We start from the raw sequence: 13,795 nt of genomic DNA, 5'->3' as shown, positions 1-13,795 counted from the left end.
TCCAGAATGAAGTTTGTCATCAATCAACATTTCATCTTTTTTGAAATGAGAAAACCACTTATACACTTGAGTTTTTCCCATAGCACTGTGCTCATAAGCTATGTTCAACATCACAACAGTTTCTGCAGCATTTTTCCCCACCAGGAAACGAAATTTCACAACCGCATACTGTTCTCTTAAATCGGCCATCACAAAAACAAGGGTCAAAAGAAATTGCTTTTACAAAAAAATTGATCAGAGAGAGCCTTCCCAGGCAACACCCCTGGGAGCACCGACTCAGAGCGAGTTGCTGGATGCTTGCTTAGTGGGGAAATGCATGCCACAAAAGCTCTGCCCAATGCAGCTTTTCTCTGGGGTTTTGTTTTTGCTTTTGTTCTTTTGGCACCCCCATGTATGCTGAACAGATCATCAGAGAAACTAACTTATATGGAGAAGAATATGGCATCAGGATAGGAAGGCTGCTTAACAACCTGTGATCTGCAGATGACACAACCTTGCTTGCTGAAAGTGAGGAGAAATTAAAGCACTAGTTGATGAAGATCAAGGATTGCAGCCTTCAGTATGAATTACAGTATGAATTACAACTCAATAAAAGGAAGACCAAAATCCTCATAACTAGACCAATGGGTAACATCATGATAAATGGAGAAAAAGTGGAAGTTGTCAAGGATTTTATCTTGCTTGGATCCATAATGATCATGGAAGCAGTAATCAAGAGATCAAAAGATGTGTTGCATTAAGTAAATCTACTGCATAAGGCCTTGTTAGAGTATTAAAGAGAATGTTAACTTGAGGATTAAGGTACAACAGACCCAGGCCATGGAATTTTCAATTGCCTCACATGCACATGAAAGTTCGACATAGAATAAAAAAAGACCAAAGAAGGATCTATGCATTTGGATTTTGGCGCTGGAGAAGAGTGCTGAAAGTACCATGGAGTGCTAAAAATACAAGCCGGTCTATCTTGGGAGAAGTACAGCCAGAGTGTTCCCTAGAGGCAAGGATGGAGAGACTTCACCTCACCTACTCTGGACACGTCATCAGTGAGGTCAGCGCCTGGAGAAAGACACCATGCTAGGTAAAGTGGGGGGCCGTGAAAAAGAGGAAAGATCCTGGCCCACCAAGCCCCAAGGACGATATTCCTGCTCGGAGCTGACAACACACAGAGAGGACCATAGGGCCAGCCCACCACGAGACACGACGTCCCTCACAAAAACCATAGCACTGTGGGGAACAATACTGGAGACACAGTGTGGGAATTGTGCACAATCTAACCCCATCGCGCTGGGGCAAAACACGAAGGGCATGCAGCAGAGCAGCAGGGGGAGCAGAGTGAGAAAACCCCTGGGGAATACCAAAAATAGACTTTGGAGACAGAGTGTGGCACCCCATCAAACTCTACTGGAAAACACGCGTAAAGGCCAACAAACAGACCTTGAACTATCTATAGGCTTTTCCATTTTTGTCAGTGGCTTTCTTTTTGTTATTGTTGGGTTTTTGTTATTGTTGTTTTATTATTTTGTTGGTCTTGACTTCCTCTGTTGTTTTATTTGACTTTGCCTGTTTTTTGCGCTTATTAATGTATCTGCATGTCTATCTAGATAAGATAGGCAGGGTAAATAATTCAGAAATGAAAAGAACAGGACCAATGGTTCTGCGGTGAGGGTGGAGGGGGTGGATATAGGAGAAGGGAAGTGGGAGAAAGGAAGGGGGTGGGTACCAACCCAGGGACAAGGGAACAACAAATCAACTAAAACCAATGGAGAGAAGGGCATAGGATGCCTAGTGGGGCTTAATCAAGGGCAATGTAGCAGCGAGGAAATACTAAACCCAAATGAAGGCTGAACATGAGGGTGGGACAAGAGGAAAGTAAAAGGAAATAGAGGCAAGAACCAGGAGGCAAAGGACAGTTACAGAGGTCTAAATACAGGCATGTCCATATGTAAATATATATATAACGAGAGGGGAATAGAACTATGTACTTATATATATATGTTAAGAATTAAGGTTGCAGGTGGACACTGGGCCCGACTTGAGCACTCCCTCAACACAAGACCACCTAGTTCTAACAATCTGCATCCTGTGATACTCACCTTCCCAACACAATCGCTGAAGACAAAATGGGTGCATAAGCAAATGTGGTGAAGAAAGCTGATGGTGCTGGCTATCAAAAGATAAAGCACCTGGGGTCTTAAAGGCTTAAAGATAGACAGCTGCCATCTAGCTGAGAAGCAACAAAGCCCACATGGAAGAAGCTCACCAGACTTTGTGATCATGAAATATCGATGGGATCAGGTATCAAGCTTCTAAGACCTAGAACAAAATCATACCCAATGTGAATAGGGTGGGGGGTGGGACATGGAGTGGAGACCCAATGTCCATCTGCAGACAATTGGACATCCCATCACAGAAGGGTCACAAGGAAGGGACTAGCCAGCCAGGGTGCAGTATAGCACCGACGAAACAAACAATATTCCTCTAGTTCATTAATGCTTCTCCCCCACCCCCACTATCATGATCCCAAATCTACCTTACAAATACAACAAGACCAGAGCATGCAACACAGGGAATTCAGGATAGATAAATCCCTCAGTGCCAACAATGAGAGCAGAGATACCAGGAGGATTAGGGGAGGGTGGGGGGAGAAAGGGGGAATCGATCACAAGAATCAATCTATAACCCCCTCCCAGGGGAACAAACAATGGAAAAGTGGGTGAGTGGGGACAGAGGACGATGTAAGACATGGAAATAATAATCTATAACTTATCAAGGGTTCATGAGGGAAGGTGGGGGGGGTGGAGGGGGAAGAAACAGGGAGCTGATATCAGGGGCTCAAGTGAGAAGAGAAGGCTTTGAAAATGATGGCGGCATATTTGCAAATGTGCTCAACACATGGGATGAATGTACAGATTGTGATAAACGATGTAAGAGCCCCCAATAAAAGTATTTAAAAGAAAAAAAAAAGACAATTGATATGTAGATTTTTATCAGAGCTATAAGAGCCCCCAATAAAATGATTTATTAAAAAACAAATAACATTTAAAAAGATCAAGAGGAAGGCTCTCGGTGGGATGTACTGCCACCCTGAGCTCCAACGTAAGAACAATTGTGCGGATGGCTCCGGACCGGGCGGTGCTTCCTTCTGCTGTCCACAGGGTCACTCTGGGTCAGAACCGCTCGAGCACCTCACCACAATCTCACTGCTGCTGACCGCAGGGCTTCGACACTAGCCTCTGTGTGCAGCACTGGGGCTCCTTGAGAGGTCAGGTCCAAAACCAAGCAAGCCAGGTGCCATAAGGTCACCTGCAACTCTCCATGCTTCTGTTGACAGAAACATTTCCAAGGCCGCCTGTACCAGAGACGGCCACGTGTGTTTCCTCAGGCGTAGCTTGTGGGTTCACACTACCGAAACGGCAGGCGCCAGACGCCGCAGCACAGAGGCTGAGGCAAGGAGACCATGATGCAGAGCAGAGGCAGCAGCAGGTGGGCTTTCTAAACCAAGGAAGCAGAGGCCACGGGACCACCTGGGTAAGGTGAGGCGCAGAGAGAGCCTTTATGCAAGCTGAGGAGGTGCTGTTGTGAACCAAAGGTCTTTCCTTCGTGTGCTATGACCCTGACTTGTGGAAACCTGTTCGTTTCCCTAATAAACCCCCCAAATCGTGAGTGTTGTCTGTGGCTTCCGTGTGGCCATGACAACAGATTGTTGCGTTTAGCAGTGGAGTGCGGGGGAGGACCAGATGGTGTCAGAGGAAGGAACAGAGGGTGGAGAAGTCTGTCTGACGTCTGCCTTGTGTCCGTCAGCCTGGGGCTGGGGTGGAGAGGGATGCTCCTTCTCCTTGGTGTAGCCCAAGGAGGTCAGTTGTGGCCTCTGACGCTTACTCAGGGTACACAGAAACAACGGAATACTGCACGACATTAAAGGCTGAACATGGACCTGAGAAACACGTCATAACATGCATAACTCTGGAGGGTATTAAGCTAAGTAAAATCAGCTAATCTCAAACAGGTACATATTATATGAGACCACGCTATAAAAAGTCAAGAAAAGATTTTCCCACTAAAACATTCTTTGATGGTGAGCAGAGGAGGAAGGGAAAGTCTTGTGCTATAGGATAGATAAGTATTAATTTGGAGGAAGGGGAAGGCAACATACAATAAGAAGGAGGTTATAAAAAAATGATGGAAGGAGGGCAAGACATTGGAAGGTTTATAAAAGTTAGAGGCAATGGAGACAAATTGTATTACATGCTCAGTGGGGGCCAACTGCTAGCAGATGCTTGGATAGGCACATGTGCTGGACAGGTGTGGGAGGGAGAGGGCAAGTATATTTGCTTTTACTGTAAATATGCTCATGAATGCAGTGAAGTATATAGGGCACAAAGTTATGAAAACTTCATAGAAATAATTAACCGCCAGGGGGAATGAGTTGCTGGACACTAAGCCCCACTGGCGTGCAATACAGTTCATAAACACAATGCTCTGTCATCTGAAGTGTACCAGGTCTCTCATCTGGAGAGAGAATGATGAACATTAAGACTTACGGAAACTTTCACCCGGTGGACTAACAGGCCACCCACGCAGGAGCCTCCACGACCCTGAGACCAAAAGAACTACATGGTGCCCAGCGACCACCACCAACTGCTTGGAGTAGGGTCACAATAGGAGGTCCTGGCTTGTGTGTGTGTGGAGGGGGGTGGGGTGAATGTAGAAATAAACCCAAAAGTCTTGAGAAAGACCAAGCTCAGTGGTGAGGTAGATGGGTGGAACTCCCAAGACTATGGTTCTGAGTTACCCTTCAGATCTGGAACTACAGTCACCCCCATGTCAGAATAACCAGCCACCTGAGATGCAAAGGCAGCACTTCCCAAAATTCCACAGGGTTAGAAAAGGAGGAGAGAAGAGCTTCCTCACAAAGGGAAGCAGTGCTATGTGGCGATGGTGCATCGAGGTGCCTGCAATGAATGAGCTGAAACAACACGCGGATGAACTGCAGAATGTCGACTGAGGCTCTGCTCTTGTAAGCCTTCAACTCAGTCACGAGAAAAAGTTGAAGGAAAAAAGGTTCCGTAACATCCATGAAAGTGCAGTCCCTCACCTCATGTAGCAAAAGTCATAACAATAAATCAAGTTCATTTCTGTTTACCTTTTATTCTCCTGGGAACCACAGTCACCCAATCAGGTCCACTGGAGTTGATTGGCATTTTGATATTGACACCACTTTAAAGACAATAAAAAAAACATACACACTTAGATTTAGGAACATTTATTTTTTGCCATGTATCTTTTATTTTAAAATGCACAGGATCCCACAGAACCCTATAAACGTGAGAATACAGTGAAATCTGAGAGCCAGACCACCTTTTACCCTAGACTCACGGGTCTCTTGCCTTTTACCAGGTGCTGTCTTGCCACTGTCTTTTTTCCTTTTTTAATCATTTTATTGGGGGCTCAAATAACTCTTATCACAATCCACACAGACAGCCATGTGTCAAGCACATGTGTACATTTGTTGCCATCATCATTTTCGAGAAATTTTCTTTGTACTTGACCCCTTGGTATCAGCTCATTGTTGCCCCTCCCTCATAAACCCTTGATAATTTATAAATTATTATTTTTTCATGTCTTACACTAACCAATGTCTCCCTTCACCCACTTTTCTGCTGTCCATCCCCCTGGGAGGGGGTTATATGTAGATCATTGTGATCGGTTCCCCCTTTCTCCACCCACCTTCCCCTTATGCTCCTGGTATTGCTACTCTCATTACTGGTCCTGAGGGGTTTATCAGTTCTGGATTCCCTGTGTTCCAGCTCATATCTGTACCAGTGTATGTGCTCTAGTCTAGCCAGACTTGTAAGGTAGAATTTGGATCATGATAGTGGAAGGGAGGAAACGTTAGAGAACTGAGAAAAGTTGTGTTTCATCAGTGCTGTACTGCACCCTGACCGGCTCATCTCTTTCTTGGGACTCTTCTGTAAGGGGGTGTCCAATTGTCTACAGACCGGCACTGGATCTCCACTGCACTCTCCCTCATTCACAATGATATGATTTTTTGTTCTGGGTCTTTGATGCCTGATCCCATCGACACCTCATAGTCACACAGGCTGGTGTGCTTCTTCCATGTGGGCTTTGTTGCTTCTCAGCTAGATGGCCGCTTGTTTACCTTCAGACCTTTAAGACCCCAGACAATGTATCTTTTGATAGCCAGGCACTATCAGTTTTCTTCACCATATTTGCTATGCACCCATTTTGTTTTCAACGATGGTGTCGGGGAGGTGAACATCATGGAATGGCAGGTTATTACAACAAAATGTTCTGGTGTTAAGTACCTGAGTAGAGACTCAATGTCCATATGCTACCTTAATGCTTAACATATAAATATAGCTCCATTTCCCTATCATTATATATAAATATATTTACATATGTACATGCCTGTATCTAGACCTCTATAAATGTCCTTTGCCTCCTAGTTCTTTCCTCCTATTTCCTTTTACTTTCCTCTTGTCCCACTATCATGTTCAGCCTTCATTCGGGTTTCAGTAATTCCTCTCGGTTACAGTACCCTTGATCAAGCCCTACCAGGCCTCCTACACCTTCCTCCTAAGCGATTTGAGATCACTTGTTGTTCCTTTGTCCCTAGGTTTGTTAACCCCCACTTCCTTTCCCCGCCTCCCCTCTCCCATGTCCCCCCAGAACCATCAGTGCCATTGTTTTCTCCTCCGGATTATTTATCCCATCTATCTTATCTAGATAGACATGCAGAGGCAATAAGCAGCACAAAAACAAGGTAGAGCAAAACAACAAAAGAAAACCAAAAACCCAAACAACAAGGAAAAAAAAGAAAAGTCTACAAATAGTTCCAGGTCTGTTTGCTGACCTTTGGGCGTGTTTTCCGGTTGAGTCTGATGGAGTGCGACGCCCTGGCCCCAAAGTCTATTTTTGGTATTCCCTGGGGACTTCATAGCTTTGCTCCCCTTGCCCCTCTGTGTGGTGGGGTCAGATCAGGCACAATTCCTACACTGTGCCTCCAGGGTTGTCTCTTGTAGCACTAGGGGTCAGTGAGGGACGTCTTGTCTCATGGTGGGACTGGCCCTATGGTCCTCTCTGTGCATTGTCTTACCACTTTTCAATTGCTCGTTCTGGTGGCAAACATTTGAGAGTTTCCTTTATGTAGTAAGTCTGGCTTTCTCAGATTTTACTGTAATTATGAATGTTAACCCGCACAATAATGAATAACGTAGATCTCTTATAATAAGCAGGTTATATGTATATCTAAACTGAAAAAGACTTAAAATGGACCTTTAATATTTTTCCATAGTAGCTAGTGCTTTGTTCGTTAAAATGTAGTGAATTATTTAACGTGGTTCTTCTACAATAGCCTTTGTGACCCCCGCCAAGTCATCTACATTTTCCTGAGGCGCCTGGGGCAGCAGGTGGGGAAGATGCTCATTGGAATATATGACGCAGCCGGGAGTGTTAACAGGGATAATTGTGTCGATGTCATCCTCCTGGTTATGAGCTCAGAAAGAGGAAAAGAGATTTCAGCGCCAGCAAAAGTGTCAGTGCAGAGCTTGTCCTCTGGACCCCAAGATCCCTGCACATTGGCCCTCCTTGATCCCAGAGACAGCTGTGAGGGCAGAGTGGCACAGGTCAGCAGCAGCAGCACCTGGAGGCTAAGTAGGAAGAGAGCAGTGGAGATCCCAGTCCAAAGCCCTGCTTTAGGGCAGGAGAGGGGCTTGAGGAATGGGGTGGCCCTGGGCATTTAATTGGGGAAGCTGAGTGTTGCTGACCAGTAGAGCTGGAGATGAATGCCCTTGGGTTGAGGCTTATGGTGGAGAAGCATGCCTCTTGGACAGTTGTTGGCGGCCCTAAAAGAGCTTTGTAACATTGCCTGGAAAGAGCAGAAGCCAGGCCAAAAGACCGAGAGCCAGAGTGAGACTTGCCTATGGGAAGACATGGTCATGGTGGAAGGACTGTATCCTGAGCATTTCTCACCTGAATTGTAATCTGTTCATTTCCTTAATAAGTCCCATAATCATGAGCATTGTCTGTGAGTTCTGTATGCCCATTGTAATGAATAATCAAATCCAACTGAAAAAGTAGAGAGTGCTGTGGGAGAGACCTGTGGTGCTAGATTTGGGTAGGAAGGTTGTAGGATGGGACATGTCTGATCTCACAGAAATCAGCCTTGGGCAATGTGCATGTGCAGTTAGATTTTCCTTCCACCTTATGTGGATAGTCAGGAGAAAGACTCGGCTTTCTACTCCCATAGAGAGTTACAGTCTCAGAGCAGAAATCACAAACAGCCAATTTGTAGAAGGCTCTGGAGGACAGAGTATCTGCAGAGTATCCAGTCACACTGAGCCAGTGCAGACCTGCTCCAGCCACAGGCAAGAGTCTCGAACAGCCTTGCGATCAGGCAGAGTGCACTGTCATCTTGATGCTGCTGTATCACACTCCATACTTGGCCAGTGGACTTCCCTATCGACAAGACCGGAATTTGTTCTGGGTGCTAGTGTCCCTTACCTGCTCCACGACAGAAATTTCTTCCCTGGCTTTTTGAATGTTGGTGGGGGTCTTTTCCTTCTTATGCATTATTTGTATTTTTGTCTTTATACTATTAGATTTTATCCTCATCACTCTAGGGAGAATTTTTTAAAATCATTTTATTAGGGGCTCATACAACTCTTATCACAATCCATACATATGTCAATTGTGTAAAGCACACTTGTACATTCATTGCCCTCATCATGGAGAATTTATTTTTTATTGTTGGATTTCCCAGCTGTGAAGCCCAGGAGAAGTGGATGCATAATGATAATAACTGATACAAGGGGTTATAGGTAATGCAGGGGTTGGTGATAGTGAGGGACTGAGGATTTCGGGGGTAAATAATGAAGTGGAGAAGGGGGAGGGAGCATCAGAGCTAACTGCGATTACACAACTCATTTTAAAGGCACTTTCATCATGGGGGGTGCCCTACAATTGATGGGGTAATGATTGTACCATTCTCCTTGATATGACTGAATGATTGAACTATTAAAAACAAAAAGAGTTACGGTCTCAGAAACTCCTATAGTGTCCACATGAGTCAGAATTGACTCTGTGGCAGTGAGTTCAGTGAGGGGTTTTTTGTTTTTCGTTTTGTTTTTAAGTAGATGGAGGATATCAGATGCCACCCCATGTCATTTCTTTCAACACTGGTCCTGAAACGATAAATTCTAAAATAACCAAAAAATAGTTTGAACTACTAAACCAAACACCAAGCCACACCTACTACTTTCATGACTATGTATCTTTACAGGCACTGAAAGCATCATCTTTCTCCGTGCAGCAGGAGAGAGCTTTAACCACTGTACCGCCAGGGGTCACTGAACTGCTTGCTCCCCTTGAATTACAGAATGGGCTCAGACTGTCCAGGATGTTATTTTCTCAGTGCCTACTCTTCAAGCTACAAGCCTGTACCATAATCTGTCAAACACCAGATTTCTTAGGCCTTGCCCAGCTGAGGCCCACTGGGGACACGCAGCACTCTGGTTGTCATTACTACAGCTCTTTAGTGTATGTGTCCCAGGCTAATACAAGACACGGACTATACTACATTCACCTCTGTACTGTCATCACAAGACCTGAACTACAGTGGGTACTCAGTATTTGATGAAGGGCTACGTGGAAAACTAGGGCGAGGTTGGTTACACTGGTAGCGGGGTTGCAATAACTGGCCTCTTAGACGCTCGCTAGAAATTAACAGAAAGATAAAATATTACCTATCCAAATTATGGATATGGGAACTTGAAGTAATGACTTGATATACTTTCATAAGTTTCAGAAGAGATTCACTCACACAGTCAACAAATAATTCTTCAGTACCTACCAGACCACAGGCACTAGATCTCCTACGCCAGGGAGATAAGAAAGAGTAAACAACCAAAAAAAAAGTTTTTTAAATAAATAAATAAAACAAAAACAAAATTTTTTTAAAAAGAGAGTAAACCAAGCACACAGCATCTTCCCCTTTGTAGAAATTACACTTTAATGGGAAGACAGAAATTTCTTCCCTGGGTTTTTGACTATTAACCTCATTAACATAGAGGTCTATGTTAATTAATGAATAACAGAATTTCATAATTCAGGGTGGCATTTAAGAGAGGACACGGCTCTTAAGAGAGTACAGAGAGAAGCAACAAAACCCACATGGAAGAAGCACAGCAGCCTGCGTGATCCTGAAGTGTCGACTGGATCAGGTTTCAGGCATCAAAGACCCAAAACAAAGCCAAAAAAATCAAATCAATGTGACTGAGGGGAAGGGCAGAATGGAGACCCAAAACCCTGTGGTCAAGTGGGCATCTCCTTTCAGAAGGGTCAAAAGGAAGATACTGAGCCAGTCAGGATGCAGAATATCACCACCACCAACAAAAAAAAAACAACTTTCCTCTAGTTCAATGCTTCCCCAACCCTCCCACTATCATGACCCCAATTCTACCTTAAAAATCCAGCTAAACATCTGGGGTCTTAGAGGCTTGAAGGTACAAGGGGCCATCTAGCTCAGAAGCAACAAAGCCCACATGGAAGAAGCACACCAGCCTGTGTGATCACTAGCTGCGAGATTTCCAAGGGATCAGGTATCAGGCATCAAAGAACAAAAAATCAAGTCATTGTGAATGAGGGGGAGTGGGGAATCCCAAAGCAAATCTGTAGGCAACTGGACATGCCCTTATAGAAGGGTCGCAGGGAGAAGACGAGCCAGTCAGGGTGCAGTGTAGCAACGATGAAACATACAACTTTCCTCTAATTCTTAAATGCTTCCTCCCCTCTACTATCATGATCCCAATTCTACCTTACAAATCCGGCTAGACCAGAGCGGGTACACTGGTACAGATAGGAACTGGAAACACAGGGAATCCAGGGCAGATGATCCCTTCAGGACCAGTGGTGAGAGTAGTGATACCAGAGGGTGGAGGGAGGGTGGGGTGGAAAAGGGGATCCGATTACAAAGATCTACATATAACCCCCTCCCTGGGGGACAGACAACAGAAAAGTGGGTGAAGAGAGGGAGACATTGGACAGTGTAAGACATGACAAAATATTAATAATTTATAAATTATCAAGGGCTCATGAGGGAGGGGTAGACCAGAGGTGGGGGGGAATGAGGAGCTGATACCAAGGGCTTAAGTAGAGAGCAAATGTTTTGAGAATGATGAGGGCAACGAATATACAATGTGCTTGACACAATGGATGTATGTATGGATTATAATAAAGGAATTGTATGAGCTTATTTTTTAAAACCCCAATGAACCTATACACAACTAGTGTTAATAATTAAATGCATAAAGGTCACTGAAAAAAAAAAAAGAGTTGTATGAGCCCCCAATAAAATGATTTTTTAAAAAAAGAAAGGAAAAAAATTGTTTTCCCCAATCAGGTATTGAACAAACATAAAACATGGAATTTTTTAAGAGTACCCAGATATAGGCAACAAAAATACCTATCAGTAAATGTTCAAAAAGTATATATTAAATTAAAATTTTAAAAAGAGTTATACATTCTTTCAAATAACTATTTCTATATTTTAACTTAGAGTTCTCATAATTTTTAATTATTTAGGAACCTTAATTTCAGAACTGAATGGAATCTTTTTTAATAGTTTTATTGGCATATAAATTACATATCAAAAGTTCAAACATATTAAGAAGAGTTACACAATCACCACACAATCAATTTTAGAACATTTTCATCTTTCATACTTATTGTTAGTTCCCCATTTCCCCGATTTCCCCTGCTCTGTCCCTACATATACCTATCCAATATTTCATATATAGAAAATCATACAAAACACAAACAAGAAACAAACAAAACCAACAACAGTGACTAGACAAAACAGAAAAACCTCACTCAAAAAGAAAGCAGAAAATATTAAAAACTGAAATAATTTTTAAATGGATCAAAAAGTAGATCAAATGTTAAGGTACTATATTTTCATCTAACTACATCTTGCTACAGTCAACTCTACGAAGCTCTGTTTGATAGCAAGAATATTCACATCCCTGGACTAGGAACAGAGAGGATTCACCAGAGGCTAAATCCATGGAGGGACCCTTTAATTGGATTTGGGGCTTCCACTGTCATCATACTATTAAAAAAACAAAACAAACCATTGCCATCAAGTTGATTCTGACTCATGGCAACGCAGGAGGGTCAAACTGGCGGCCCACGGGCCACATGTGGCCCCCCAAGGTAATTTTTTGTGGCCTACAATACTCTGAAATAATGAAAACAGAAAAAATTGTTATGAAGAAAATAGCGCTTAGGGGAGAACGAGGCAATATCATACAAATTCCCTTGTTACATTTTATTTCAGAGCATCGTGGGCCATCAAACATTACCTTGGCGGCCTGCAGCCTGTGGGCCGCCAGTTTTGACACCCCTGCCCTATAGGAAGTGCCCCAAGACTGTAACTTCCTTATGGGAAGAGACAGCCTCATCTTTCTCCTGAGGAGCTGCTGTTGGTTTCAAACTGCCAGCCTTGTGGCTAGCAGCCCAACATTCTGCTACCATTGTCATCTGAAATCATTCTTTCCTTCAGATTTGGATTTTGCAGTCCTTGGATCACACAGAATGGTGTGCTTCTTCCGTGTAGAATTAGCTGACACTTGTTTGAAGGCCCCAGACACTATTCCTTCTGAGAGCTGGGCACCATCTGGTCTCCACACACTAAGCTGGAGTACACATATCATGAGTGATCTCTTCATGAGGGTGAATGTTAAATAAGGCCACGTCTTAAGAACTAACTGTTCTTAAATTAGGGCTATGATTGTGAGCCCAAAATCTTGAACACAAAGTTCAATTCATGCATTCTATTTATTCCATCCTGTAAATTATTCCATATATTGATCATTATGCTAAAATAGTTCATGCCTGGTTCTAAAGAGAAATTTGTAAATAATACTACAATGATTTCAATAGTTAGCATTGAAAAGTTTGATGTTCCTTCATAAATTTTTTTAAAATTTTTTTAATGATAGTATATCATTTAAACCATTTATTTTGTTGACCAGCACAAATTAAAACCTGTCCTCCCTGGCCCCCATACCAGCTACGTGGACAACTACCCCTCTCCCCAGAAGAATTCACTTTAGAGGACGGCACTGAAGCTGCAGCTAGAGGAGAGGGACATGTCTGATCAGAGCACACGGGAGCAAATGAAGGGGGAGGAAGAGAGAGGGGAGCACATCCTGGCCCACCAGGCCTGGAGGACGATATTCCCCCTCAGAACAGCCACTGCAGAGTGGACCATATGGCTGATCCCACTAGGAGACACAACGTCCCTCGCTGACCCAGGGCCCTAAGGGGGACAACACTGGATTCTCAGTGTCAAAACTGGCTCAGACTGACCCCGCGACACTGAGGCAAACCACCAAAGGTGTGCGGCAGAGCAACCGTGGGAGCAGAGCAGGGAGCCCCCGGGGGAGTAAAAAGGACAGACTCTGGGGCCAGAGCGTGGTACCCCATCGGACCTGACTAAAGGACACGCATAGAGATCAAAAATCAGACTTTGATCTATTTACAGGTTTTTATTTCTTTTTAAAACTTTTTTTGTCCTTTAATTGATTTATTCTTTTATGGGTCATTGGTTTTCCTTTTTGTGGTCATTGCTGTGTTCGCATGTGTCGTCTATCTTTGCTATGGCTTGATTTTTGGTGCATGTTATGATCTCTACAGATCTCTCTAGATAAGACAGGCTGGAAGAATAGTCTGGAGGAGACATCAACAGGACCAATGGTTCCGGGGGGGCATGGGA

General features: G+C 43.8%; 1 protein-coding gene across 2 annotated transcripts in view; it reads right to left on the bottom strand.

Moving 5' to 3' along the window:
- Positions 1-13,795, bottom strand: part of NXPE3 (neurexophilin and PC-esterase domain family member 3) — a 56,312-nt gene that overhangs the window by 17,887 nt on the left and 24,630 nt on the right. For both annotated transcript variants that reach the window (XM_004706378.2, XM_045286193.1), the window contains one exon: positions 5,144-5,217. In XM_004706378.2, coding sequence (XP_004706435.1) covers positions 5,144-5,217 — 74 coding nt within the window. The remainder of the gene's footprint in view (positions 1-5,143; positions 5,218-13,795) is intronic.

This window comes from Echinops telfairi, unplaced genomic scaffold (assembly GCF_000313985.2).
Source record: "Echinops telfairi isolate 266 unplaced genomic scaffold, ASM31398v2 ScPeMD7_6;HRSCAF=24_0, whole genome shotgun sequence".
NCBI classification, from domain to species: domain Eukaryota; kingdom Metazoa; phylum Chordata; class Mammalia; order Afrosoricida; family Tenrecidae; genus Echinops; species Echinops telfairi.
Note: the sequence above shows the minus strand (reverse complement) of the source record. Positions and strands in the feature narration are given on the sequence as shown.